General features: G+C 39.9%; 1 protein-coding gene across 3 annotated transcripts in view; it reads right to left on the minus strand.

Annotated features, from left to right (window-relative positions):
- Nucleotides 1-26,508, minus strand: part of LOC122804860 (UDP-glucuronosyltransferase 1A1-like) — a 288,492-nt gene that overhangs the window by 90,058 nt on the left and 171,926 nt on the right. For all 3 annotated transcript variants that reach the window (XM_044075025.1, XM_044075024.1, XM_044075023.1), the window contains one exon: nucleotides 21,617-21,704. In XM_044075025.1, coding sequence (XP_043930960.1) covers nucleotides 21,617-21,704 — 88 coding nt within the window. The remainder of the gene's footprint in view (nucleotides 1-21,616; nucleotides 21,705-26,508) is intronic.

Below are 26,508 nucleotides of genomic sequence, written 5' to 3' on the forward strand. Positions count from 1 at the left end.
AATAATGAGGGAATACAGAATTCAGATCTCACTTCTCACCATAGCTCTCAATGTCTTAGCACAAAAACCCTGGATAAAGCCAATAATGAGGGAATACAGGCCCAAAATAGGGACACATTTCTAGAATAAAAGGCTTTGTGTTACTATTTATTTTCTGAAGAATATGAAGTCTGAAATTCAAATGCCTGTCATTAGTTAGTGAATTCAATACTTCAGTGATTTGCCACAAAAATCCTAAAAAATCACAGATGTTATGAGGAACAGATCAGAAATATGAGGCATAAATTCACAAGTGGTGGTGGCTAGGGAGTTTAGGCTCTTTTTACCTTGTACCCAAGGTACAGGGTTTGAGCCTGACTAGTACCTCTAGCCACCAGGTGTATGACATTGGGGCATTTACACACACACACACACACACACACACACACACACACACACACACACTCCTTTCTGTCACCCTGCTCAAGCCACACACACACTCCTTTCCATCACCCTGCTCAAGACACACACACATACACTCCTTTCCGTCACCCTGCTCAAGCCACACACAAACACTCCTTTCTGTCACCCTGCTCAAGCCAAAGTGCAGCCAGAACAAAAATAAAAAAAATTCCTACTTCTTGAGTACAGCCAGAATGCAGTACCGGGCTTCCTGCTCACTCTGTCAACCTGCTCAAGCCATTGCAAGTGGAGCCAGAATAAATAAAAAAAATCCTACTTCTCGAGTGCAGCCAGAATCCCCTGCTCTGCAGTAACCAAATAAATGTTGTTTGCATTCTGTTCACCCTGCTCATAGCTTGCAGTACCCAGGACTTTCCTTCCTGCTCGCAGATCCATTTGAACAGTTAGCCAGCTGCAAGTGCGTACACACACTCATCCATTCAAATGAATAGTGAGCCAGCTGGAAATGTGTGAACGTGAGCCCTTGAGCTCAATTCTGACAGGCTGGTAGCCCAGATGGCGCTGATGTCAACGCGCACGTGATGACATCAGCTCTAACTGCAAATAAATAAATAAATAAAAAGCTGGGAAAATCAGAAATCAGGGGTGCCACTTAGAAATCATGACACCCCATTATTTGTACCCCAAAACACTGTACAAAATGAGTAATTCAGTACTGTTGGGAGGTACACTGCCAGCCTGATAAGAGCTGGCAGTACTGTGCAGTTAAAGAATAAATCAAGTTTTTCCTCAGATGTTTCCAGTAACAAATACCAGTTATTTTCTTCTTATATTTGCTTTATGAAAGAGAGAGAACATGAGTAACTTTTTGGGGGGACTTTTCCAGGATCAGATGTCTCATGTAATTCTGACTTTTCTGCATCAGACTTTCTAACTTTCAAGTTGTCCAAAATGAGGCAGCATGGAATGTGGGACACACCGGTTTACTCTTCTCCCATATGTGTTATTTTTCTTTAATACAAAAGAAAATGGGGCTATAACCAATAATAATAATATGCAGTTATGCTGCTATTAAAAAGTTAACACTGATATTACACATGAGATAAACTGTTTTTATATGTAAGGTACTCTAGTATGACATTAAACAAATATTTTCATGAAGGAATTAAAATGATAGTGTGCTCTTTGTTAAAAGGTAATATTTTCACAAGTGTGAGACATTGCTTAAATAACATAAAGGTATTATTTTAGATTCTGTGATTTACAAACACAGAAAAATAGCAATTATTTCATTCTTTATCCATATTTGTACAACATCTTAAAGTTAATTGGTGTAGTTCAATCGCAAACTCAATGTGTTGGGTCTGCTAGAAGTACTTGTGTGCTATTAGTTTACTTGCTCACCACCAAAACAGGCAAGTGATCTAAATTCCACTAGTTTGATCTTACAAAACTGAACAACCCTTACAGAGCTCCAACTTTAACCCTAAAGCTTCCACCCAATTCTAAACCTAACTCCTAGTTTTCTAGCTCTAAAACACAGTTCTCCCTCCCTACACATACAACCTGATCATTCCCTTTCAGCTCCCTAAGCCTACAACTCATCTGCCACTCCCTAACCCTAAAACTCCCTTCCAGCTCCCTAACCTTAAATCTTCCTTCTTGCCAATTAATCCTAAAATCCTCCACCCACTACTTAACCCTAAGGTTGTCCACCAACTTTCTCCTATATATAATGTGCATGAGGAAGGTGCGGCACCTGCCTGCCTGAACTCATATTCGAGTTTGAGTGTGACCAGCAGCCTGTATGAGCTACAAGACACCATAGTCTCTTGGTCCGAGACAGTGGTTTTCGAGAGTTTGGGACTCAAGTACTTGTAATAGAGCCAAATATCCTCTGTGTAATTTTCTTTACAAGTAATTTACTGGTATTTCTGTACATATAAGTATAAACATATGCATAGGTATTAGATGTGAGATGTTATCCCTCCCTACACACTGTGACACATTGACAGTCATGGAATTATTGAATATTTGAACTGAGGAACAATTAATTTTTTAGAGTGACAAATTGAAGCTTATAGTTTGATACGAACATCTTTTAGTTTAAACAATGCAAAATGTATACAGTACTTCTTAATTCTAGAGCAATATACATTTGCAGTACTGTAAAATAAGTATTTTAAGTATTAAACAGTAAATCAAAATGTTTTATCTCTTTTCAAAAATACAGTGAAATAAATAGATTGTTTTTGTTTTGTTTTCTTTAGGGCTCTTGGCTCTTTACAAAATTAATATAATTTTGGAATTTATTTATTGTATATCTGCTGAAGGCAAAACTGAAAGTATTCAGATTTTTTATAAGGTATGACTCAACAGATACTGCACTTGCATACTCAAGAGAGGAAATAATTAACGTATAGGTTACATGTTACTGAGATTGTAGTGGGATATTCTAACCAGAATACATATAGGGCAGCTAATATAAAGCTGCATAAAAAGATTGCTATAGTAATTAACAAACTTAAGAGCAATGAACATTAACATTCACTATAAATAAATATTTTCTGGGTAACATAATGACAGACTAGACTTTAAAAGGGTACATTTGCAAAGCAGGAAGGGAATATGCAGGTATAAATGCCAAAACTCAAAAAATTTCCTTTTTCATAAGCTATTTTGAATAAATCTGAACTGTTGCTATTGTTGTGAGAACAATATCCTACTGGGAAAAGCAGTATTCTGATTAGGATTATAGGAAGACCATGTTTGTTTACATAGATATGATAATATATACAAGTACTTTTTCAATATGCTTTTCCAAGGTAAATAGGTAGAAACAGAGGGATGCATATCTCTAGAACTATTTGGATAATAGCTGCATACAGAGTATAGGAAAAGTTTTGTTGACCATTGAGTGACACAAAAGACAGAGTGAGGGTCAGTCTGACATATGATGTAGAGAGAGGGCTAGGGAGTTGTCACCCTTTCAGTTGTTAGCCAGAGTTAAGTTTTGTATCAAACAAATCAGCCATAACTGAGGAAAGCAGAGGACCATAATTAGAAGAATTTATATCGTTTTTTTTTTCAGATAATTTATTTATTTATTTTACATTTGTTGACTGGGAGAGTCCAACTGGGTACATGTCCATTTTCAGTGGAGGTCCGGGGAGAAAAGCTCCACAAACTAATACTAACATACAAGTGAGTTATTAATACATAGTAAGCAAGTTAATACCTAGTAAGCAAATTGTCTAGGAAAGGACATTGTCTTACAAGATTGCATACATTTACATTACACAGTTGCTTAAGTAACAGAAACACATTGTTTACTAGATTGAATAGGTTTTTGCAGTTTGATAGTGCAATGATCCTGGTAATGGCAAAAACATTGCTAAATTTCATGGTTTTTAAAGTATAAACTAGGATTGTGTGTAGAATGTAATAGATTCTATAGGAAACATAGCTTAAGATATCTAAGCAAAAATGGAGTAGAGAAGAGTTTTTGATTATGCTTTCTTTGCAAGGGATAGAGAAGAATGGGGAGCAACAGGGGGGTAGGGTCAACCTGGGGGATGGCAGGGGCATTGCCTAGTGAGCATTAGATGTTCTTTAAGTAGTTTTTTGAATGTAGTCATTGAGTTGGCTGAGGTGATGGCGGAGAGTAATGAGTTTCAGATTTTACCTATGTGGTTGAGGAAGAGGGAGTCGCCTGCTGAATTATCGAATTTAGTCACCTTGATTAGTCTTTTTTCACTAGAGCGAAGTTGTCTGGGATTAGCTTGTAATTTAAGTAGGTTTGATAGTGCTGGTGTTTTATTGGGAAATAGTAGGAGTTTGCTGGCAAAAAAGAGCTGATGAAATTTGAGGAGATTTGGGAATTCAAGCCAATTAAATTGATGTAGTGACTGACAGTGGTGAGCACGATAGGGGGCACTAGTGGCAAATCTAGCAATCTGATTATAGCAGATGTTGAGCTTGGACATTTGGGTTTTAGGTAGGTTAGTTAAGATGGGGGTGGTGTATAGTAGTGGGGAGAAGAGGTGAGTTTGGGCTATAGTTATTCTAGCAGTTGGGGCTATGAATGGATTATTTTTATAAAGACTGCCCAGCAATTCTTTGTGGACTTTTTTAATAGTTTCATTTATATGTATATCGAACCTGAGGTTGTTGTCTATAGCAACACCTAGCAGTTTGGTATGAGTGACTGGAGAGATTGATAGTCCCATCTCTGGATGAAATATTGAACAGGTTGGGCAGTGGGGCTGATCTGTTAGGTTTAAATAGCAGAAGTATGTTTTTTTTGGCATTAAACAAAAGGTTTTTATTAAGAAACCATGTTTTGGTAGTTTGGAAGGCTTTTTGGGTGATGGAGAGGAGTTTGTGGGGCTTATTGGCTGAGCAGACTAAAGCTGAGTCGTCAGTGTATTGTATGACAGTTGCATCTTGGCAGATGCTATGGAAATCATTAATGAAGATGTAGAATAGAAGAGGACCCTTGTGGGACTCCAGTTGAAATAGGTAGCAGAGAGGACTGGTTGTTGTCCCATCGGACTGATTGTTGTCTAACTTCCAGATAGTTTTGGAACCAGGCTAGGGAGTGATGACTAAGGCCGAGATTAGTAAGGGAGTGGAGCAGTTTGGGATGATTAATCATGCTGAAGGCTTTTGAGAGATATAGGAATACGGCAGATGTTAGTTTACCAGTGTGTCTGTTTTGGTTGATGAGGTCTGTAAAGGAGAGAAGGGCTGTGGTCGTACTGTGGGCAGGTTGGAATCCATGCTGGGTTGAAGAGAGTAGTTGGTTATTTAGTAGGTATGGCATGAGATGGTGGTGTATACATTTTTCAAGAATTTTTGCTACTGGGGACAGGATGGCTATAGGGCAATAATTGGTGAGTTCAGTGGATGTACCACCTTTATGTAATGGGATAATGTAGGAAGTCTTCTAGATAGGTGGTATAGTGCTTTCTGATATGGACCTGTTAAGCAGAAAGGAGGCAGGGTAGGCTATCTCATTGGCAGCCAGCTGAAGGTATTCTACAGGGTGGTAGGTTTAAGTTTAGTTAGTAACTTTTTAATGTAATTGGTGGAGATAGGTTGGAACTGGAAGGTGGTGTTGGGGTTGACTGGTTGTTTGAGGAGATTGTTAGTATTTTTAGTGGGTTGTTGTTGAACTAGTTTGGACGTGGTCTCAATGAAGTATTTATTGAAAGAATTAGGTATATCTGTGATTTCAGTAGCGGAGGTTGGTGGTGGAGTGGAGGGTTTACCAGGGTGAAGTAGTTTATTTATAAGCTGTTATTTGGTTAAATATTAAAGGCTAGACCTTTTTGTGATTACTATAAAGGGCTAGTAAATGGGTAAGATTATATTAATCAGAAGATTCGGGGTTTGATTTCTGCCTAACTAGCAATTTTCATTCTGACATGTAAGGAATTAAATATCTGGTAGTGTAGTGAATTCAAATCAAGGTATTTTATTTCAAAGTTGAGGTGCCATGAAACTGCAGGTAGAGTTTTATGCTTATTCAACAGTTTATGATGAAAATTAATGTGGGTTTTCCCAGAAATTTCAAGATTTGTGAACTCATGGGTGACTGTGTTGCAACCTTCATTCAAGTACAGGGTGGTAACCAACAACTGGCAATCGTTTCAAACTAATAGCAGTCACAGTATTATAGCTGTGTTAAGCTTATTTTTCACTTGTGCACAAGTGTAGATTTTCACAAAAATATTTTTTTCTGAAATTACAGAAAGCTAAATAGAATTAAATTTTGAGAGGCAAATTTTATATTCAGACTTTTTGTGGAAAAGTGTGTGATATTCTAATAGTAATTCTCAAATCCTATTTAGAAAGAATATGAATAGAATAAGACTAATTACAGACAAAGGGATAAATGGGAAATGAGAGGACACTAACAGTATTACAGATTTCCCTTAAAGAAATAAGTGACAGAAGACATGAAAAAAAAGGAAAAGCAAGTAGTAAATGAGTTTGCAGAAGAACAATGATAGTAGTGGGAAAGGTAGAAAATTATGAATGGCTGTTATCAAAACAGCAAGATCATAGAGGTTAAAACCTGACTTTTTTAAAAAACAATAAAAGTCATGAAGTTAAAAGACATATATCTCTAAAGTTAGCACAAGAAGATGAAAGGTGCATTTATTACCAGTGGGAGAAAGGAGAATGTGGGAGATACAAATGCTGCACAATCATTCCAGGTAACAAAATCAGATTAGAGATCATTTGAGTATACCTCAGCAAGTTGCAGATTTTTCACATGCCAATGAAGTTGACAGCTGAAAAGGGGCTTGGCTGACCAGTCTGTTTTCAAGTTGGGGAGGCGGACTTATGAAATGCTGTTTGCTATTGCATTTATTGTTCATGGTAATGGAACGACTCATTTGGCTACATGATACAGCTCTGAATCAAGTCTCCTGTACTCTCTTTCCTAAGTAACTGAATTCATGATTACTAATCAGTATGAATTAGACAGAGCTGTTAGGAAGAATGCTTAAGCAGCAATGTTAGGATTTCTTACGTCATGGCTATTTCAGACATTACTTCTGTGTAAATTAAGATAGAAAAAATAGAAATGTGTTTTGTGTTTATGAAATTATTTTAGACATCATGTTACAACTACTTCGGGGCAAGTTGTCAGGAAGAGCATAACTATGCCTTATTTGTCAGACTGCAGGATGAACAAAAGCATTACATTGTTGAGACATCTGATTAGAATACTATTATGCTATAACCTTGGGGTATGATACTGTGTCCAAATAGGGTATGCCACTATGACCAAATCCTGTTGAATAGAGTATTGCCAGGCTTAAGAACATTTTCTGGACATGGGGATGCAAGAGGCAACTGTCATGTGATGAAAAACCTTCTAGATTAGTAGCTGCCATTTAGCTGAGAAAATGAAGTTGATTGGATAAAACAATAGTCAACTAAGAAGTGCTAATTCTATTGGTCTATTGATGAAAAATTGTGAACTGTTGAATTTTGTCCTTTATGTGTAGGTAGCCATTAGCTTGCAAAAGTTTAGATTCACTTTTCTGGTTCTCAAGATGCTGCTTCCTGTATGTAAATAAACCTGCTTTTCTACATCATGACTTTGTTGCCAGAATATTTGTTTATCGTCTATATGTTAGATCTGCAGGCCCTTTTCTGCTTTCCTTGAGGTAATCATCTCTGGCAGTTGATGCATCGTGTTAGCATAGGAATCCCTCTCATTCAGTCCCCTACACACATACACAGATGCACACAGAAGTGCGCACACACACACATACACACACACACACACACACACACACACACACACACACACACACACACACACACACACACACACACACACACATACACACACACACACTGCTGTACCTCTTACCTGTCCTTCATGTAACAGAATATCCCAGATGTTGCTTCTTATTTTCCCTGTCCCTCAGAAATAACAAATGATTACAGTCACTAATGTCAGACATTAGAGTTTCATTCTTCTGATTGTTCAGAAAACAAATCACAGTGCGAGACCCGTTGCTATAGTAAGAAACTTTTTTAGTGGAATAGAGCAATAATTAGAAAGACTCCCTGGTGTTATCTAGTGTTCCCTCCTGGCTTTGTCAAGAAGTCATGAGTATGCCCTCCCCCCTGTATATCAAGGACCATTACAGTCGGTCAATAATGTCAAATAATAGAGTTTCAGACTCCTTGTCATTCTATGTTTTATGGTCAAAACCTGTGTTCTACTAATTTTGTAAGTAGATTAGGGAATTATTCAAGACTATCCCTGGTGTCTAGTGTTTCTCCATATGTATTTCTTGTTGCAAAAACTGTTCTTTTAACTTTTTAAGTGATTGCAAACACATTTAAAATGTTCCATGTTGTCTAGTGACCCTCCCCAAATTACATCCACTGCTCATTAATCTAGGGGAAGTTGAGAGGCATGGAAACGCTAAACATGCACCTACCCTACCTATCTCCTAACTTATCCCCCCTACTGTGACCATCCAAGCAAATATATACTCACAAATACACACACACACACACACACACACACACACACACACACACACACACACACACACACACACACCTGACACCAGTCATGCTTCTGCATACACACACACACACACACACACACACACACACACACACACACACACACACACACACACACACACACACACACACACACAAACTGACACTACCTGCCATCTAAACTCCCCAGCACTTATCTCTAACATGATCTCATTCATTGAAAGTAATGGGTGAAAGCAAGCTTTTGGCTGAGTTTAACTACAGCAGTTGGTCGTAATGATTTATGCAGCTGAGTGGCTCTATGAATCATTCAGCTGAACGAAAGTACACATAACATAGGTGTTTGCAGGGGAATGCACATTGCTAATTAGCACATGCACATCCCCCAGAATGCAGCAGTAACATTGTGGTAGACCAGCATTATGCTGCACCTCTTTGAGGTAAGAATTATGGTAGGACTGTCTAAGAATAATAAACTGCTATCACCAATAGTAAAAAGGGCATACTGCTGGTGGTAACCTTTCTCAAACCTGGGGATGGTGTTGTTTAATTTTAAATTTCGGCCAAAACGACAACAGTTTTAGATAAGTATTTTAAAATACTATGTGAAATGAAGAATAGTAACAAAAAATTATGACTGCAAACTGGGAGTGGTCATAGAATTCCCATATGATAACGGCATCCTACAAGAGGTCTTACACAAACAAATGATTGGTGCCAAAGTCATGGCCTTAAACTAACATCCCTTTCAGTAAGAGCGATGCTCTTGCTAACTACCACATCAGTTAACCCCCTATGTACACACTAAGTGGTGACAGTCCTGGGCACACAGGTTGACAGCAATCTTACCTTTGATCACCATATCTCCACAGTGGTAAGAAGGGCATTCTATAGGATCACAGGATCATAGGAGGTTACTAGGCTGTTGGCCCTGAGTCCCTTATAAGCCTAGCCAAGAGTTTAGCCCATGTTTAGACAAATCAGCACATGATGCCCCTGTCTAGGAGGGACATGGGTGGAATCCCAGGAGTATATTTTCTGTTTCCCATCCAGTTATCCAGGTTGTACTTAAAAAGGGGTGAAGAGGTACTCTGCTTGATGTGGAGAGGGAGTCTATTCCATAGATGAGGGAGTCTCTGGGACACAAATCTGTCCTGCCAACAAGTCTTGTTGATGTCACAGACCAGGTTGAGGCTGCATGTGCAGGTTACTCGAGTGGACCTTGACTTTCGGATATGCAGCACTCCCATCAAGGTGGGGTCCGTGATCTCCTTGTATGCCAGACAGAGGTCACCTCTGAGGAGTCTGTATGAAAGTGAGTAGAGGGATAGGGCTTTTAGCCTATTTGTGTATGGCAGATGTTTGAGGCCCTGGATTCTCCTGGTGAAGAACCTCTATGGTCTCTCCAGCTGCTGCATGATGTGCTTTGCGAGGGCATTGTACTCATTAATGGGCCTTATAAGGGAAGACTACAGGGATGTTATGACCTTCCTGTCCCTGGATGAGATACCCTTACTTATGAAGTGGACCATGGAGAAGGCTTTCCGCACAACAGAAGCAACATGGTGGTCAAAAGTCAGGTTGCTATCAACCTGGGTGCCCAAATTCCTCACAACTGATTGCATACTTAGGACATTGTTATTAATGTGATAATTTGTGGGGACGTCACTCTGCCCAAAGGGGATGATGATGCATTTTTTGGTATTCAGCTTGAGGCCATGTTTCTGGCACCAGCCATTTGTCTGAGTGAGACCCTTTTGGAGGATGTCCACATCACTAGGGGAATTGATGACAGTACCAGCTTGCAGTTATCTGGTTTTGGCCTGCACCTCAGAAAAGTATATCCCAAATAACAGAGGCCCCAAGACCAAACCCTGGGGTATGCCTCTTGCTACGGGCCTACTGCTTGAGGTGGCTTCCCCTGTTTTGATTAGGTGGGGTCTATCAGTGAACCTGTTTGCTACCCATCTGGTAACATATGAATTGATACCTAGTTGAGAGAGTTTATCTATTATGCCCAAGTGGACAATAGTGTCAAAGGCTTTGGCCAGGTCAAGGTAGGTGGTGTACACCATATTCCCCTCAACCATGGCTTTGGTGACTGTCTCAAAGAAGTCAACCAAATATAGCAGACATGACCTCCTCTGACAAAGCCAAACTGTGTGAGATCAAGTGTTTGGAGGTTGCCAATGTCCTTGTTAATGAGGTCCATGATAATCCATTCCATATCCTTGCAGATCAGGCTAGTTAGGCTGATGGGTCTATAATTTCCCAGATTGGTGGATACTCCACCTTTGTGTAAAGGGATGACAGTGGCTGTTCTCCACTCAGCTGGGATGAAGCCAGTACTCAGGCTTTGGTTGAATAGGGTGCCTAATGGTGCTGCAAGCTTCTGCCTGAGTTCATACAGGATGCAGCCTGGGATGTTATTGGGTCTCATGGAGGCTGTATTTTTTTCCTTTGAGAGAGCAGTGATGACCTGTTCCCTAGATATAAGGGGAAGGGGGCAGGTACTGAAGATGTCCTGATTTACTGATGGGAAGGACAGAGGGGTAAAGTTTTTCCTGAATCTGTCAGCCAGCAAGTTTGCTATATCTACGGCATTTGTATATGTGGTGTTCTTGACCACCAGTTCTGAACAGATCTGGGTGCTTCCTTTGAGGCTGTGGACATATGTGAAGAAGGCCTTATGATTGTCTCTAGTAGATGTGGCCAATTTGGACTTGAAGTTTGCATTGGAAGATTTCACTAGTACTCTTATTTGCTTGTTCAGGCTAAGGAGACATTGCTTCCAATTGGGAACCTGCTCCTTCTTGGTCATGGACAGCAATTCTTTCCTTTTGTTATAGAGTTTATTTATTGCAGATGCTCACCAGATGTTCATCAGATAGGTTTACTCTTCCTTGCGGAGGATGATTTAGTCCAGTTGGGTATTCTTGATTCCATGCATCTATATAAATGCTCGTATAGTGCTTTGGTGTAGTTTTTGATATTGGTGCCAGTTCCTACAGAAGGGGAGGGGGCTGTGAAGCTGTTTATACCATCCCTCAGGATGCTGTAATCATCTTTGGAGAAGTTTTTATGTCTGATCCTAGCTAGAGGTGGGGGTTGGGGGAGATGGTGACTTCGAATGTGACCACTTTATGGTCGGATCTTACCAGGGAGGATGATACTGTAGGGGTGCTGCATTGGTTGCTCATGTTGGTTAATACCAAGTCCAAGATATTATCACCTCTTGTGGGGGTATCAACTAGCTGTTCCAAGGCATTTGCATTGACAAAATCAAGGAATCTCTGGGCATTTGTGTTCTGGCATGAGTAGTTCTTCCAATCTATGTTTGGGAAGTTAAAGTCACCTAGGATCAGTGTAAAGGGTTGAATCTTGATAAATCAGAACAGGTCCAAATAGGCAGATTGGTTATCTTGAGTCAGATTTGGGGGCTGGAAGCTAGCTATGATTTGAATAGGAGTCTTGTCAATGGTTAACTGCACCTGGAGTGTCTTTTGTGCATCATACTGTTTGACCAGCCTGGAGGTGTGTGTGTCTTTAATGAATATTGAAATTCCACTTCCTTCGGCTTTAATACACATAGTTTGGAGTATGAATGTATGATAGGATGAGCAACCAGGTAAGGCTGGCGTGCTCTCTGCAGCTTTGAACCAGGTTTCTGTGACTGCACAGATATCAGCATTTTCCAGGGTTAGAAATGCTTGCAATGAGTGCAGTTTCATGTTTAGACTCCTAATGTTTAGCAGCATGACCTTTAATTTGTAGTTTGTTGGAATTTTTGTTTTGGTAGTTTTAACCTCATCACTTTTCCTAAAAAAAGCACTGTAGGGGAGGCAAGAGCCTTTGCCAGAAGCCTGAAGTCCAGGTGAGACAAATACAGGCCATCTCTGGCAAAGCATCGTGGTATGTCGATCATATCTTCTCAGCCTGTCAGGTACTGGATCCTCCTGGAATTACACCACAAACTAAGCCAATTGTTAAAGTCAATCACTTTCTGTTTGTATTGAGGCATCATTCTGGTTGACGGCAGAATGCTGCTTAAGGCTAGGGACATACCTGCCTGGGACACATAATCAGCAAACTCAATCATGTCTCTCTTCATATAGTCCAGAGAGGTACATCTCAAGTCATTCACGCCAATGTGGACTATGATAAAGTCATAACAGTTGTTGAGAGACTTGCGTGCATATGTGATATGGCAGATTCTGGCACCTGGCAGACAACTAACCAAACCTTTCTTCTTATCCAGCCTGGTGAGAAGTACATCTGCGTGTCTCACAATGGAGTCTCCTATGCCTAATATGTTGCATTTATGGTGAAGCCTTAGTGGCTGTGAGGCACAGGTATGTGGACTATGCATGGTATGTGGTGTGGAGAGCTGTGGAGATCATGTGTGCTTTTGCCTCAGAGGTCTCCTTTGTTTCGGTATGTTTATGTCCAGTTCCTCCGCATATGTAGGTGTGTGTTGTGGGTGGTGTGTGAGGTGTAGTGATTGTGTTGACAACCTTTTTGGTGCCAGATATACTGGCTTGACAGGGAGACACCTTGGAATGGTTTGAGGGGAGAGAGCTTGTACGCTAGGTTCCTAATGTAATCGCATCTCTAACAAATTGTGTTTCTAGGTGGTAGAAGTAGATGGTTGTCTTTGTACATGAGGTAGTTGCTATACTATATTGCTTATCTCATAAGCAAGGGCATTGCCTCTAGAAGAAAATAAGTTATAACCTTCCTGTGCTCTTCCCTCATCAGGCCAGTAATGGAGTACAATGCCCCTTTTGGTATATACCTTTCCAAGCACCTGCAGCAATTAGAGAAACAACAAAGGATCCTCACAAGGAAAATTCAAGGTCTTCAGCATCTGTCCTATGTGGATCATCTAAAATCACTGTCATTTTATTCTGTTTCATACAAATTACTCAGCGGTGATCTCTGCCTTTCATATAAGGCAATCTCCAGCCCTGCTTTATTGGAAATGCTGCACATCTGCAAGTCAAATGGTACACGGGTTACTTGCTCTAAAGACCTTAACCTGGTATGTGACATTAACAGAACCTGCTGGAGGGACAGATTTGTCTCCCAAAGGTTACCACACCTTTGGAACAGACTCCCACTTCATGTCAAATAGAGCATCCCATTGGCCCTCTTCAAACACAATCTGGAGGATTGGCTGGGTAACCATAAATACACCCTGTGGGTTCCACCTGTGTCCCTGTTGGACAAGGGCATTAGCTGCTGATAATGGAAATAATGGTAGAACTTGGCTAGGCTTGTAAGGGCCCTAGGGCCATTAGATTAGTAACTTCCTATGATCCTATGATCCTATGGCTGACGATTCAGAAAGATGTAACGCAAAAAGAATGATAAACTTCAGATGTGTTAAGTGATTTAAGTTATTTTATTGTTTTATGCTTATCCAGTTGATACAGTAAAACATGAATGGACTCTACATAAAATTAAGATAATTAGTATACAATGCTTATTAGATATAAGTTTATGCCCTGCTCATAAACTCACAGCTTACTCTGTCAAATGCTTTCACTGCATCAAGACCCGCCAACAGCTGTGGTATATTCTTACATTTAGCTTCCCTCTGGATCATCAATGTTATGTTAATGTTGTCAAATGTTTGCCTCCCCTCCACAAAAGAATATTGATCCATGTCTATCAATTTTGGCATCACCTTTACCATTATTTTCACTATTATAGGCATAAACACTTTATAATCATGGTTTGGGATTGAAATGGGCCTGTATGTAGCTGAATCTTATAGGTCTTTACCCTCTTTATGTATTACAGCCACCACCAATGTCTTCCAGGAAGCTTGTGCTTCGCCTCCTCTTAAAATACTGTTAAACAAAAGCTTCCAGATCTTTATAAGTTTTTTCTCCTGGCTTCCAAACTTCCACAGGAATACCATCTATTCTAGGGGACCTTTTGATTGGTTACACATCACCATTTTATCTCATCTTTTCCTATCCTATTAGCAATTGAGTCTTATCTACCTTTAACCTGGGCATATTTAATTTTTCCATAAACATTTACATTTGTACATTTTCTTGAGCTCCATATTTCTCTACTTTATACAGGTTTTCATAAAATTTCCAAAATATTTCTAGTACCTGTACAGGATCTCTTGTTATCTTCCTTGTTATAGGCTCCCTAAGCTTGGCGACAACCCATTTTACTTTCTATTGCCTGAGTCATTGTGTTAAAAGTTTTTAAAAAAGTGAAGCAGTACAGCATACACTGTGCTACTGGACTGAATCTGTGTCACACAAATAACAACCGTATCCATGTACAGATGTTAACCATGACACCTGCAACATCTAGTAGCCATGACTGGCACATACACATGTCATTATGACAATCACCTGTAAAAACAAACATAGTAAGAATACCACATAGTTTCTATTGTGTTTGTTGAATCTTAGAAGATAAGGTTTGTTACCAAAGTTCCCAAATGTTGATGTAAAGACCAGGGGACACAGGCAAGAATCGCTAAAGATAGAGGCTTTACCATGCTGACAGTTGAACTCAGTGGTAATTATCACATATATGTAGCATAACATAATTTTTGCCTATAGATACTGTCAGATATATAACACATATAAATGTGATTAGCGGACCGGAGTTCCGCTGTGGCGACCCCTAACCGGGAAAAGCCGAAAGACACACACACACACACACACACACACACACACACACTAATTACATACTGACTGCTGGTGGAAGAGTTCTAACAGTTTACATAGTCTTCCCCATTGCCACAGTTGACTCCATACAGTTGCCCTTACCCTATTCCCATATATTCTCTGTCTGTTTTATTCTAAAGTAAATTCTCATATTTATTTCAACATTGCCAGGGTATAAGCACTTTAATAAATGCTGATGGACTGAGTGATGGACTGGTTTGAGTAATTCATACTTCAGTTTAGACAGACTGTTCTCCTTGTCCACAACTCTCTTTGGTATAGTATTTGTTCACAGCTAAACTGAAGTCTGACTTCTCAGCTTGGAAGTCATACCCTCTCCCAGTCCTTTACCAGTATGTCTCTGGGATGCAACTGGTTTGTGGATTTCTCTCTTAACCAAACGTTTGGTGGTTTAAGCCCATCCATGGACATATTTCTTTAAGAACACTCAGTAGGAATTCCTTTTTGTCTTATTTGCTTCATTGGTCCTTTGAATAGGTATCTGTTGAAATTCTGTGCACTATAAATGTGATCCTCATAACAGTGGAACTATGAGTGTAAATGTGGGGGAATATATGTTAAATCCAAGATTAAGATATGCTATAGTATTTTGAGAACAGTATGCTCAGATATAGCATACACAGGTAGTAAGCGTGCAGAGGCAAAGCTCAGCTGTAGAAAATACTTTAATTCTACAATCGTAAGTTCTGACATTTATGGCTTTTGTGTCTGATTTGCACTTTATATTCTGGACTTTTATGACACACACTCCTGGGTGTCAAATGTGATATAGAGGATCACTCGCATCACTCTACTTAACCAGACAGCGCTCCCTGGATGAATATGAAAAAGGTATATGGAGATTAGTGCTCTACTCTGGTCAGTAAATAACACAAAATAAAATAAAATAAAATAAAATAAATAAATAAATAAAATAAAATAACACAATTTCTTTCTCAAGCTCCTTGAATTATTTAGAACTGTCATTATTCCTCTTTTTTACCTTCTGATTTTGTAATTGTGCTGTCTTACTTTTGCCTTTCCCATCAACCGTTCTTTCTAGTAACCCTTACATGTTTTCGTCATTCCCCTTCTACCTGATTTTAAAGTTTCTACTATCCTCATTAAACTTTTCAATCCATCTTTTAGCTCTGTTGTCTCCTATGGTTAAGGCATAACCTCTTTATCATCCTACCAACCAGTGCTACAATGCAGCAAAGGCCCTAACAGACCACAGACAAATCACACAAGCCCCTCCCCAACACATTCATACAGATACTGCAGAGAGCATCATACACACCCATTCACATGCCTATACACAGACACAGGCTCTCACGCACACACACACACACACACACACACACACACACACACACACACACACACACATATGCAGACAATATTCATATTGTACTTACCATAGGTTATCAGACTGGGAAAGCAGAGCAAGGTGCACTACAGCTTGAAATTTTGCAGAGGCTACACATAATACACAGGTCTGTACAATGCACACACACACGCACACACAAACACACACACACACACACACACACACACACACACACACACACACACACACACACACACACAGACACGCACACGCATGCACACGCACACCCACTCTCACACACACACACACACACACACACACACACACACACACACACACACACACACACACACACACACTACCTGCACCATTTGCATCTATGCTCTCCTCATTCATACTAGTTTGAGGTCACATCACGCTAGGGTTGCTACCTTTTCAAATGCCCAAAGTGGGACATTTTTGGTACAAACAGATTTTGCAGGGCAAAACATACCCACGGCCAGTACAAAGGACAGAACTTCACTTTTTTGCCTAAATAAAAGCTTATTAGTGTATCATTTAGTTCCTTATTCTGTTTCTTATAACATTTAGGAGTGAGTTTCAGATACAGAATAACTGTTTTATGCAACTATTACATAAAATATAGGAAATAATTTTGCCTAAAATCTCAGGACATTTGCCATTTTTTCAATTTTTTTGCAGGACACAACTGCCCAAAGTGGGACTGTCCCTCACAAAGTGGGACAGGTGGTAACCCTACATCAGGCAGTGGTCACCCACCACACAAAGACACTCACATAAATACATTCTTAATAAACATTTGTGTACAGAAACTCATAGATCAACTAATGTTCTGTCTTTGTACCTGAAATCAAATGCACACACAGACAAACAGATGTATATCTTTACACTCCCCCAAATACCTGGATCAGCAATATACATATGTTGAAGTTGCCCTACTTCCCCTGTGCAAATTCCCTTCCCACTGAAATGCATGTGTGCCTGCTACTAACTAGCAGCGTATGCCTAGACTTTTTAGCACTGCTCCTGATTGTAAATTGCATAGTATGGAATCTATGACATCTGTACTATGCAAGTTTCCAAGCTGAGCAGCATTCTGGGCTATTAATAGGTTTCATTATCATAAGCTCCTCCCCAAATTACCATATTTACATCAAGTCCACAACTCTTGCTGCTCCACATAGCAAAGTTACACTATTGGATGACAGACTTTATGAACTGGGACAAGCCTGCCTAATATATAAGGCACCTTGCATGTCTTGCACATCCGGCAACTTGTTTGTGAATGCCACCCACCTGCTTTGCTATTTACTCAAAATTTCTTGGTCCAGACTTCTTGAAAATTGTACTGGCACTCACTCAGCACTTTACTGTTAAGTATTCTGTCACACAGCACAGTATGAAACTTTTGATTTTATGTTTAGCTAGCATGAAAAGCAGCTCTACTGCACTTACACACATTTCTGAGTTTGGCAGCTCCTTTGATTTCACTCCACAACTTTACTATTTTGCTGTTGTGACTTATTACTACATTTAAAGCACATTCTAAGAAAACAGTTGATGCCACACATTCTACAAACCTGGTCTTTAGATTTACAATATAATTTATCATATTCATAGCCAAAGTATTTACATCAAGTGTGGCTCTTTGCTGCTTGTTTGTTTTCAAGCTCAGTCTTGCATGCTATGCAGTCTCCTGATTTTTTGCTTCTATTTTTTATTATTTTTTCTGTTCTGATGCTTTGTTTGCAGGTAATTTGCACATACAGTGTCAAACTTGCATAATTCTAACTCTTCAGTGATAGATCTTAGCTACATAGTAGCAAATTCACTTGTACAATATAAATCTATACCTTTTCCACTGTTAAGTCAGATTGTGGGATAATTTATAATGCTACACAGTATGCTACCTCTTCTTCTTCTTCTTTCGGCTTTTTCCCAGTTAGGGGTCGCCACAGCAGATCACCCGTCCGCTCATGATTGGCAGTGGAGTTTTACAGTGTCGAGTTGCCAGCCCAGCACCCAACCTTCCACAGAAGGCACACAGATGCACACACTCACACCTAGGGCCAATTTGGAGTGTTCAAGCCACCTACTGCATGCCTTTGGGATGTGGAAGGAAACCGGAGCACCTGGAGGAAACCCACGCGATCACAGGGAGGACATGCAGACTCCGCACAGAAGGCACCCCCGCTGAGGATCGAACCGGAGAACCTCTTGCTGTGAGGTGACAATGCTAACCACTGCACCACCGTGGCCGCCCTACACAGTATGCTACCTCTGATTGACCAAATTCACAATCATATACCCTGTGTCTCAGCTGAGAAACATATAAATCAATATTTTCCTAGACCTATTGATCAAACGTGGTCAGCTATTAGGTCGCCATCATTTTTAGATACCCAAAGTGGGACATTCTTACTGGAACTTCAGATTGTACAGGAAAAACCATGCCACCATACGAAACAATATTTTCATCTTATTATCCAGTAAAAGACTTTATGTGCAATATTGATTGGTTATACTACTTAATTTGAAATTAAGATAACTTAAAAGTAGTATCACAGGTTTCTGAGACATTTAGAGATAAGACAGAAAGCATTTTTGTTGTGAAATGTCAATCCATTTGCCATTTTTCCTGCCCTCAGTTGAAAGTTGTCTAAATCAGTACTGCTCTGCAGAAAGAGAGATATTTGCTAACCCAATCAACTAGGTGCACTTATCCATTTTCTCATCTTCTTTGTAATTAGTGGATATCAGTTTCACAGCACTGTCTTTTTTTTTTTTTGGATAGCAACTGCTGACCTTTTTACTTGCATCCGTAGGACTAATTGCTTATGCAAGACTGTGGGCAGTACCTGACAGAGAAAACTTCATATTTCCTCATGCCTGTGCTTTTGCCGGCGGAGACAAATTTCACTGCCAATGTATGTGAGAAGTCAAGCTTAAAAAAGTGGATGGACTTTCCCTTCCTTTGATGCCAAGGCAAAGAGAGTAAAGTTTGATGAAGTACTAGCAGGGTTCTGGTACCTACACAACATGGGAACTATATTATAGGGTGAAAAGCAACCTAAAGATTGAGTTAAACTGTAATAGAAAATGGATTTTTCCTTTAAAGTCTGTGTATAAATCCCAACCTTTTTAATGAACACAGACTTTGTGAATTATGAATAATTACAGAACCAGAGCAACCATAATTTCATGAGAATTATTCTGAGACTTACTAATTAGCTCAAGAGACAATACTCAAAAACATGAAATGGTTGCATCACACATAAATGCGGGCTTCCTCTCAGAAATAGGCACTGGAAAACTGTTTAGTCCTAAAATTGTTTTGCACATTGCAGACATCTGGCACTTATTTTGATGGTCATTAAAAAAGGCATGCTGCTTCTCTGTGCAAAGAACATGTTAGCTGAGAAGAGCATAAAGGAGACTAGCTGCTGAAAAACTACATTTGCCTTCCACTGATATACTACATGCTGTTTGCTTACAGCTACATGAAATTAATAATTTCTGTAATGTGTTTTCTTACTTGCTTTTGCGTTTATGGTCAGAATACAAAACAATTCCACTAATGTCACAAAAGAATGCTTTGATTTGTCTTAGACTGGCTCCATTTTGCACTATGACTTGCAGGACGGGCCAGCAATGAAGGAGACTCAATCCATCCCACTGACACTGGTGAGGGATGGTCACTAAGAGCAAAGATGGAGACACACAATATTTTCAGATGCAGCTCCCTGCACCAAGCACAGTTTCCCTTCAGGGCACAAAGAGAGCACACTACAGACCTGGGGCTGGACTCTCTTTCTCTCTTTCCAGGCCCACACAAAACTCCACACTGACCACTTTGGAACTCTGTGTCCCTGTTCCCAGTTGTTGACACACACACATATGGATATTTGAGTTTCACACAAACATACACACCTAGGAAAAGTTGGCACGTATTTACTAGCTGTGCCCTTTTCTGCCCAGACTTTGGGGTAATCATGCTGCCACCAGTCAGCTATACTAAGGCTCTTACAAAGGGTACCCAATAATACTGTGTAAAATTAATACTGATAAAAGTGGTAGAGTGTGAACAAATCAGCAAGACTTTCAGGAGCAGTCACAGTGCCACTAAAACAAGCACACAATAAACGGTATTAAAATATTTAATAAATTATAAAACAGAAAGCAGGAGAATACTGAATACAATAAATAACAGAGTTTCAACCACAGAGATATAAAAATAATACAGTTGGATAGTTTCTCACAGATGCAGAAAACAATACTAAACATTTCTCAATAAATGTCCCTGATTAACTAAAGAATTACTGTTCCCTGACTACTTACTATAGCAAGGCAAGCTGATGTGTGCTGATTGTCTTAACACAGCAAAAACCTGATGATGTCTCTCGCTGTCTATGTGCATGTGTGAAATATATATCTTGTCAGAAATCTTTCCTGTCAGGTTCCAAAGTGCTGCTGAAGAGTTCCAAAGAAACCAGTTGCTGGTTAGAGGATGACATCACCTCTGGTCACCTGACTCTGGTACAATACACACACACAGAGCTTTGCTAAGATCTATGGCAGCATCTGAAAGCTATAACACAATTTCAGACTTTCCATCCTTCCAGGGTTCTCTGTTAAAACATATACATTTAATCAGTTATAATAATACTGTCTGACATATGCATATATCTCTTTTCTGTGCAGCAGGACCCACTGTTGATGCATTTTTAACACAAGTGACTTTACAGATATATTTTTAACTCAAACATCTGTACAAATCAGTGTGATAGTCAAATAACATAAAATGCTTTACAAAACTCCAGCTAGCTATGCTGGCATGCATTATACATGCACTGCTCTACTCTCCCTCGCACAGCTGGCACTACCTCAATATCATCACAACTTGTTTAACTAGTTTGACTTGTTTGTGATACAGAGGTATGGCTAGATAAGCATCATTGCACCAAAATGCAGTGATATTGTTCTAGTGGAATGAATTGTTTGTGCTGTAATGTAACAAATAATATGATCAGTTTTTAATTAGAATTTGAATCATTCAGTGCACATCTGACATAGTTTTCTTCTGATTTGACATGGAGTTTTAATGGAATCAGGTTACCTAAAAGATCATTCTGTGGAAGCCATTTTAGCACCTTTGTATTCTCAGCAAGGTTGGGGGGCACTGGTCCAGTGTATCTCCATAAAACCTGTGGAAAACATGACAGGAAAAAGTGAAATATCTACATAAAAATCCTAATGACAGAGGCTGATGCTATACCAAGAGAAGCAATTATAAAGAATAAAGTCTCTGAAAATTATTATTCATAGAGTGATTTCTAAGGGTCAAGGTGTGAACAATTTTATTTATTTAACTTTATCTATCAGCTAACTATGTAAACCCAGTAGATACATGTACCTCTTTTCATGGACAACCCGACAGCTCTGTGGCTAATTGACTAACTCAGCTTCTTACTGGGCAAATGGAGACTGAAAGGCTCAAACTCAGCACTGCAGGATGAAGCTGTCTAGGAACTCATTGCCTTAATCCTGTCTTGTTTTGCTGGTCAAGGACACACCTATTCAAAGTATATCAGAAAGCCACTTTTTATTATATAGTTTAGAACACTGTACAGATTCCTGATGAAACTGGATGAAGCATACTTTATATCTTAACCTACTAGTGGATGCAGTGTAGCCTCTGAATGTGCAACTCAGTGACTTGTACTGGACAAAAGAAGCAAGTAGGGGAGTTGCATCTACTTGCAAGTGAAAAACAATGAAAATGAAAGAACAATCTAGTATATATAACATTAAGAAAAAACAAAACAAAAACAAAGCAGGAACAAGTAATAGAAAGTTTCCAAGACATGTGGAAGAAACTGAGCAAGTACAGATTCTTGAGTGCTAGATCACCAGAAAAAGAGGGAAAGCCTTTATTAGAACAGAAGGGGAACATCAAATATGATTTAAAAATAAATAAACAGATAAACAAACAAACATATAAGTAAATAAAAGCTTGCAGAATATGTCCATAAGCAGCAGTACAGAGGACAACAAAGGCAGCTGAAAAGGACAATTCTATGCAGACAGACAGAAAGCAAATCTGTTGACCTTGGCATGCTGGATCAGTAATGCAGTCAGTTCTATAACACAAAAGAAGAATGATCAGCAAGGGGGGCAGTATGGCAGTAAAGGTGCCATGATACAATCAGAATAATCAGGGAAGTGGTAACATATCCAGCACAGTTCCAAAGCATACCTACAAATGGACCAGCAAGGAGCTGTACAGTCAGAACACATCCAAATGAGGAATAGTAGGGCTCAATGGCATCCACAATGTCCACAACCTGCAAAACCAGGCAAACCAGCAATGCAGCTCTTGCAAAATAAAACAAGATTCCCATAGAACACCAAGAAGCCCACAAATGCAAGTGATTAATTAAACCACGACTGTTGTATGAGGCAAAGGCAAAAGGCAGGGTTACTGGTGGGGCAACAGCAACAATCCATGGCTCAGAGATATGTACAAAGTATGGAGCCCATGGTATTACAGGGTGGGGTGTGAATCTTCTGTAGTGCAATGTAGGTGGCCAGCAATGCAGGGCAATGAGGAATACCTGTTCTGCAGGTATATATCAGAGCAAATGGCCAGTAGGGTAACCTGCAGTCACAACATCCCATTCCCCATGCAGGCCAGATCCCAGAGACAGCACACAGGATCGCTGCCTATACCAATGACATCGTAACACTATGACAGTTCCAAGTAATCGAAGGCAACATGTGTGATTGGTTTTGAACAAGGACAAGTTTTAGGGCAAGTCATGTAACAGTAAAACAGGAGTAGATTATCTGAGTGGCAGGTAATAGATATGAATGGATTGCTGTTTGGGCATACTATGCTTATCAATGGGGGAATGCCAATGGGAAATTCTAGAGGTGTGCCAATCCCATTAAATATGTCACTGGTGAGCTAGTACCCAGAGGTAGTCATGGACTTTATATGTGTCCTTATCTGCCATGATCTGCTACAAGAACTCCTCTCACTGTAGCTAACAGTAGTATTTAGGGGACAGTGATAGCCAAAATACTATGGCCTCCTTAAGACCATCAAATAGTTCTGTTCATGACATATCACATTCAGCAACTCAATGAATCCTATGGAGTGTGATTTGCACATGCTACAGAGCTGCTCTCTTCCATACTGTTATGAGTGCAGGGGAGGCCAGCTACTGGCAGCTCTTTCAAAGACTAAAAGGAGGGTGGGGATGACAGAGGCATCTTCTGGGTCTGTAAGAGTTGTGTGCCATAATTCTTAGGATGACCTCACATATAAGTATCATGGAACCAGGTGAAAAAGAGTTCTGCCACTCAGAGGTGGTGCTCCTGCAGGAACTAGAAGGCTGCATGCATCTTGTTTAGTAGCAAGTAGGTCAGTGTCAACACCTCTTTGATCTTCTGCTGGAAAGCAGGATGTAGTGTATACATGAGGTTCAACCCCATTGTCCACACACAGTGCCAGAGAATCTGGACAAAATGGAGTAGACCTCAGGAAATATAGCCTGTGCAGCATTATGGGCAGCCTTCTCAGAAATCATGAAAATGAACTGTATGGAAAGTAACTCCCTAGCTGCTTCTCATGCTAGCAGACAGGTAAACATGCTACCATATCCTCTTTGTACTTTAAAAATTGACAGTTGTTACACAGGTCATTAAATGGAATAACAATGGTCGATACTTGGCACTGGGGCCACTTCCTACTTGTCCATGGGTAGTGTTCGGCTGCCTGCACACAAGTGTCCATGTGGGAAAGAGGCCAGCAATCACGGAGCCTCAATCCTTACCACTGACTCTGGTGAAGGATGGTCACTAAGAGCAAAGAAGAATTTACACAGTATTTTCAGCTGCAGCTCCCTACACCAAGCATAATTTCCATTAAGGGCACAAAGGGAGCACGTTCCAGACCTGGAGCTGGACTCTCTTTCTCTCTCCAGACCCACAGAGAACTCCACTTTGACAACTTTGGAGCTGTGTGTCACTGTTCCCAGTAGCTGACACACACACTTGGATATTTAAATTTCACACACGCACGCACCTGGGAAAAATTGGCACAGATTTACTAGCTGTGTCCCTTTCTGCCCTGGCTCTGAGGTAATCATGTTGCCACCAGTCAGCTATCCTAAGGCTTTTACAAAAGGTACCCAATTATACTGTGTAAATTTAATACTAATACAAATGGTAGAGTGTGACCAAAGCAGAAAAGCTTTCAGGAGTGGCCAGAGTGTCACTAAAACAAGCATAAGCACTCTCATGATGTTAAAAGTATTCTCTAAAGGACCAGACACAATGAAAGGTATTAAAATGTTTAATGATAAATAATAAAACAGAAAACAGGAGAATACTGAATACAATAAATAAGAGTTTCAGCCACAGAAATATAAAAAATAAGACAGTTGGATAGTTTCTCACAGATGCAGAAAACAATACTCAATTATTCTTACTAAATGTCCCTGATTAACTAAAGAATTACTGTTCCTAGACTACTGACTAAAGCAAGGCAAATCGATATGTGCTGAGTGTCTTACCACAGCCATAGCCAAATGATGTCTGTCTTTGTCTGTGCGGATGTGTGAGATATATATCCTGTCATAAATCTTTCCTGTTAGATTCCAAAGTGCTGCTGCAAGAGTTCCAAAGAAACCAGATGTTGGTTAGAGGATGACATCACCTCTGGTTACCTGACTCTGATAAATACACACACAGAGTTTTGCTAAGATCTGTGGCAACATCTGAAAGCTATAACACAATTTCAAACTTTCCACCCTTCCACTGTTCCCTGATAAACAAACACACTTGGTCAGTTACAACAATACAACTTAATATACATGAATACATTCTGTCTGTCCAGCAGGACCTACTGTTGATGCATTTTTGGCACAAGTAACTTTACAAGTACATATTTAACTCAAACATCTGTACAAATCAGTGTGATAGTCAAATAACATAAAATTACTTATAAAACTCCAGCTAGCTATGTTGGCATATGTACACATGTACTGCCCTGCTCTCCCTGGCAGACGGCACTACCTCATAACATCACACCAGCCATCAGCCTAACTGGATTGCATGTAATGCATAGAATGCAAATGACATTGTCAGAAGCTGTAATGAGTTGAATATAGTTCCTTCTGCCATCTACCTTGATGTGCCCCAAAATAAAGTTCCCATGCCATAACTGTAAATTGTCCAGGCTTATATCCATTAGAGTGGTTAATATATTTTGTTTTGGAGTCTTGTCTTTCCTTTTCATCCTACAGATGAGCTTCTGTAATGCAGGTGCTATAATGCAGGTGCTGTACAGACTCTGCATTGCAATCCTGCATGGATTTCCAGACTATTTTTATTGGGACATCATCATATGTGCTTGTTTCCTCCCTTGTCATGGTCACAAGCATTTTCTATGTCCTGAGGTCTGGGAGGGTGGTGGTGGACAGACTTCTGTAGTTCCTCACTTATAGCTCACCCCTTACACCTTGCTTTGTAGTTCTCAACACACCCTCTGTGGGATTTTCCATATGTTGTCATCTGACTATGAAAACAGTATCCATGTATCACAGGCATCCTCTTGTTGCACTGGAAAATTACTGTGCCATATACCATGGTCTGGGTTGTATGTCTATTGCCTCATTTTCAGTAACTTCTTTCCTCTCTATCACCATAGCTGCAAAATAAAGGCCTGCCCTTGCCACACATTTGAAATAGATTACAGCAGGGGGGCATGCTGTCTAATTCCTCAAAGGATATCTGCATACACCAGAGGGGTAGCACGGCACTCACAGGAATAGCTTTCAGGTAGGCTTGTGTAACTATGCTCAGGTGCCCCCTTGGCTGCTTTGAAATGAGACCAATACCTTTCACTCAGATATGCCACTGACAAGTTAAGTCTCAGCAACTCATATTTTAAATATATTTTCCTGATACTCTGCTACTAATTCAGCTGCGGCAGTCAAGCAA

Source organism: Protopterus annectens, chromosome 6.part0 (assembly GCF_019279795.1).
Source record: "Protopterus annectens isolate FY-2018-M chromosome 6.part0, PAN1.0, whole genome shotgun sequence".
Taxonomy (NCBI): domain Eukaryota; kingdom Metazoa; phylum Chordata; order Ceratodontiformes; family Protopteridae; genus Protopterus; species Protopterus annectens.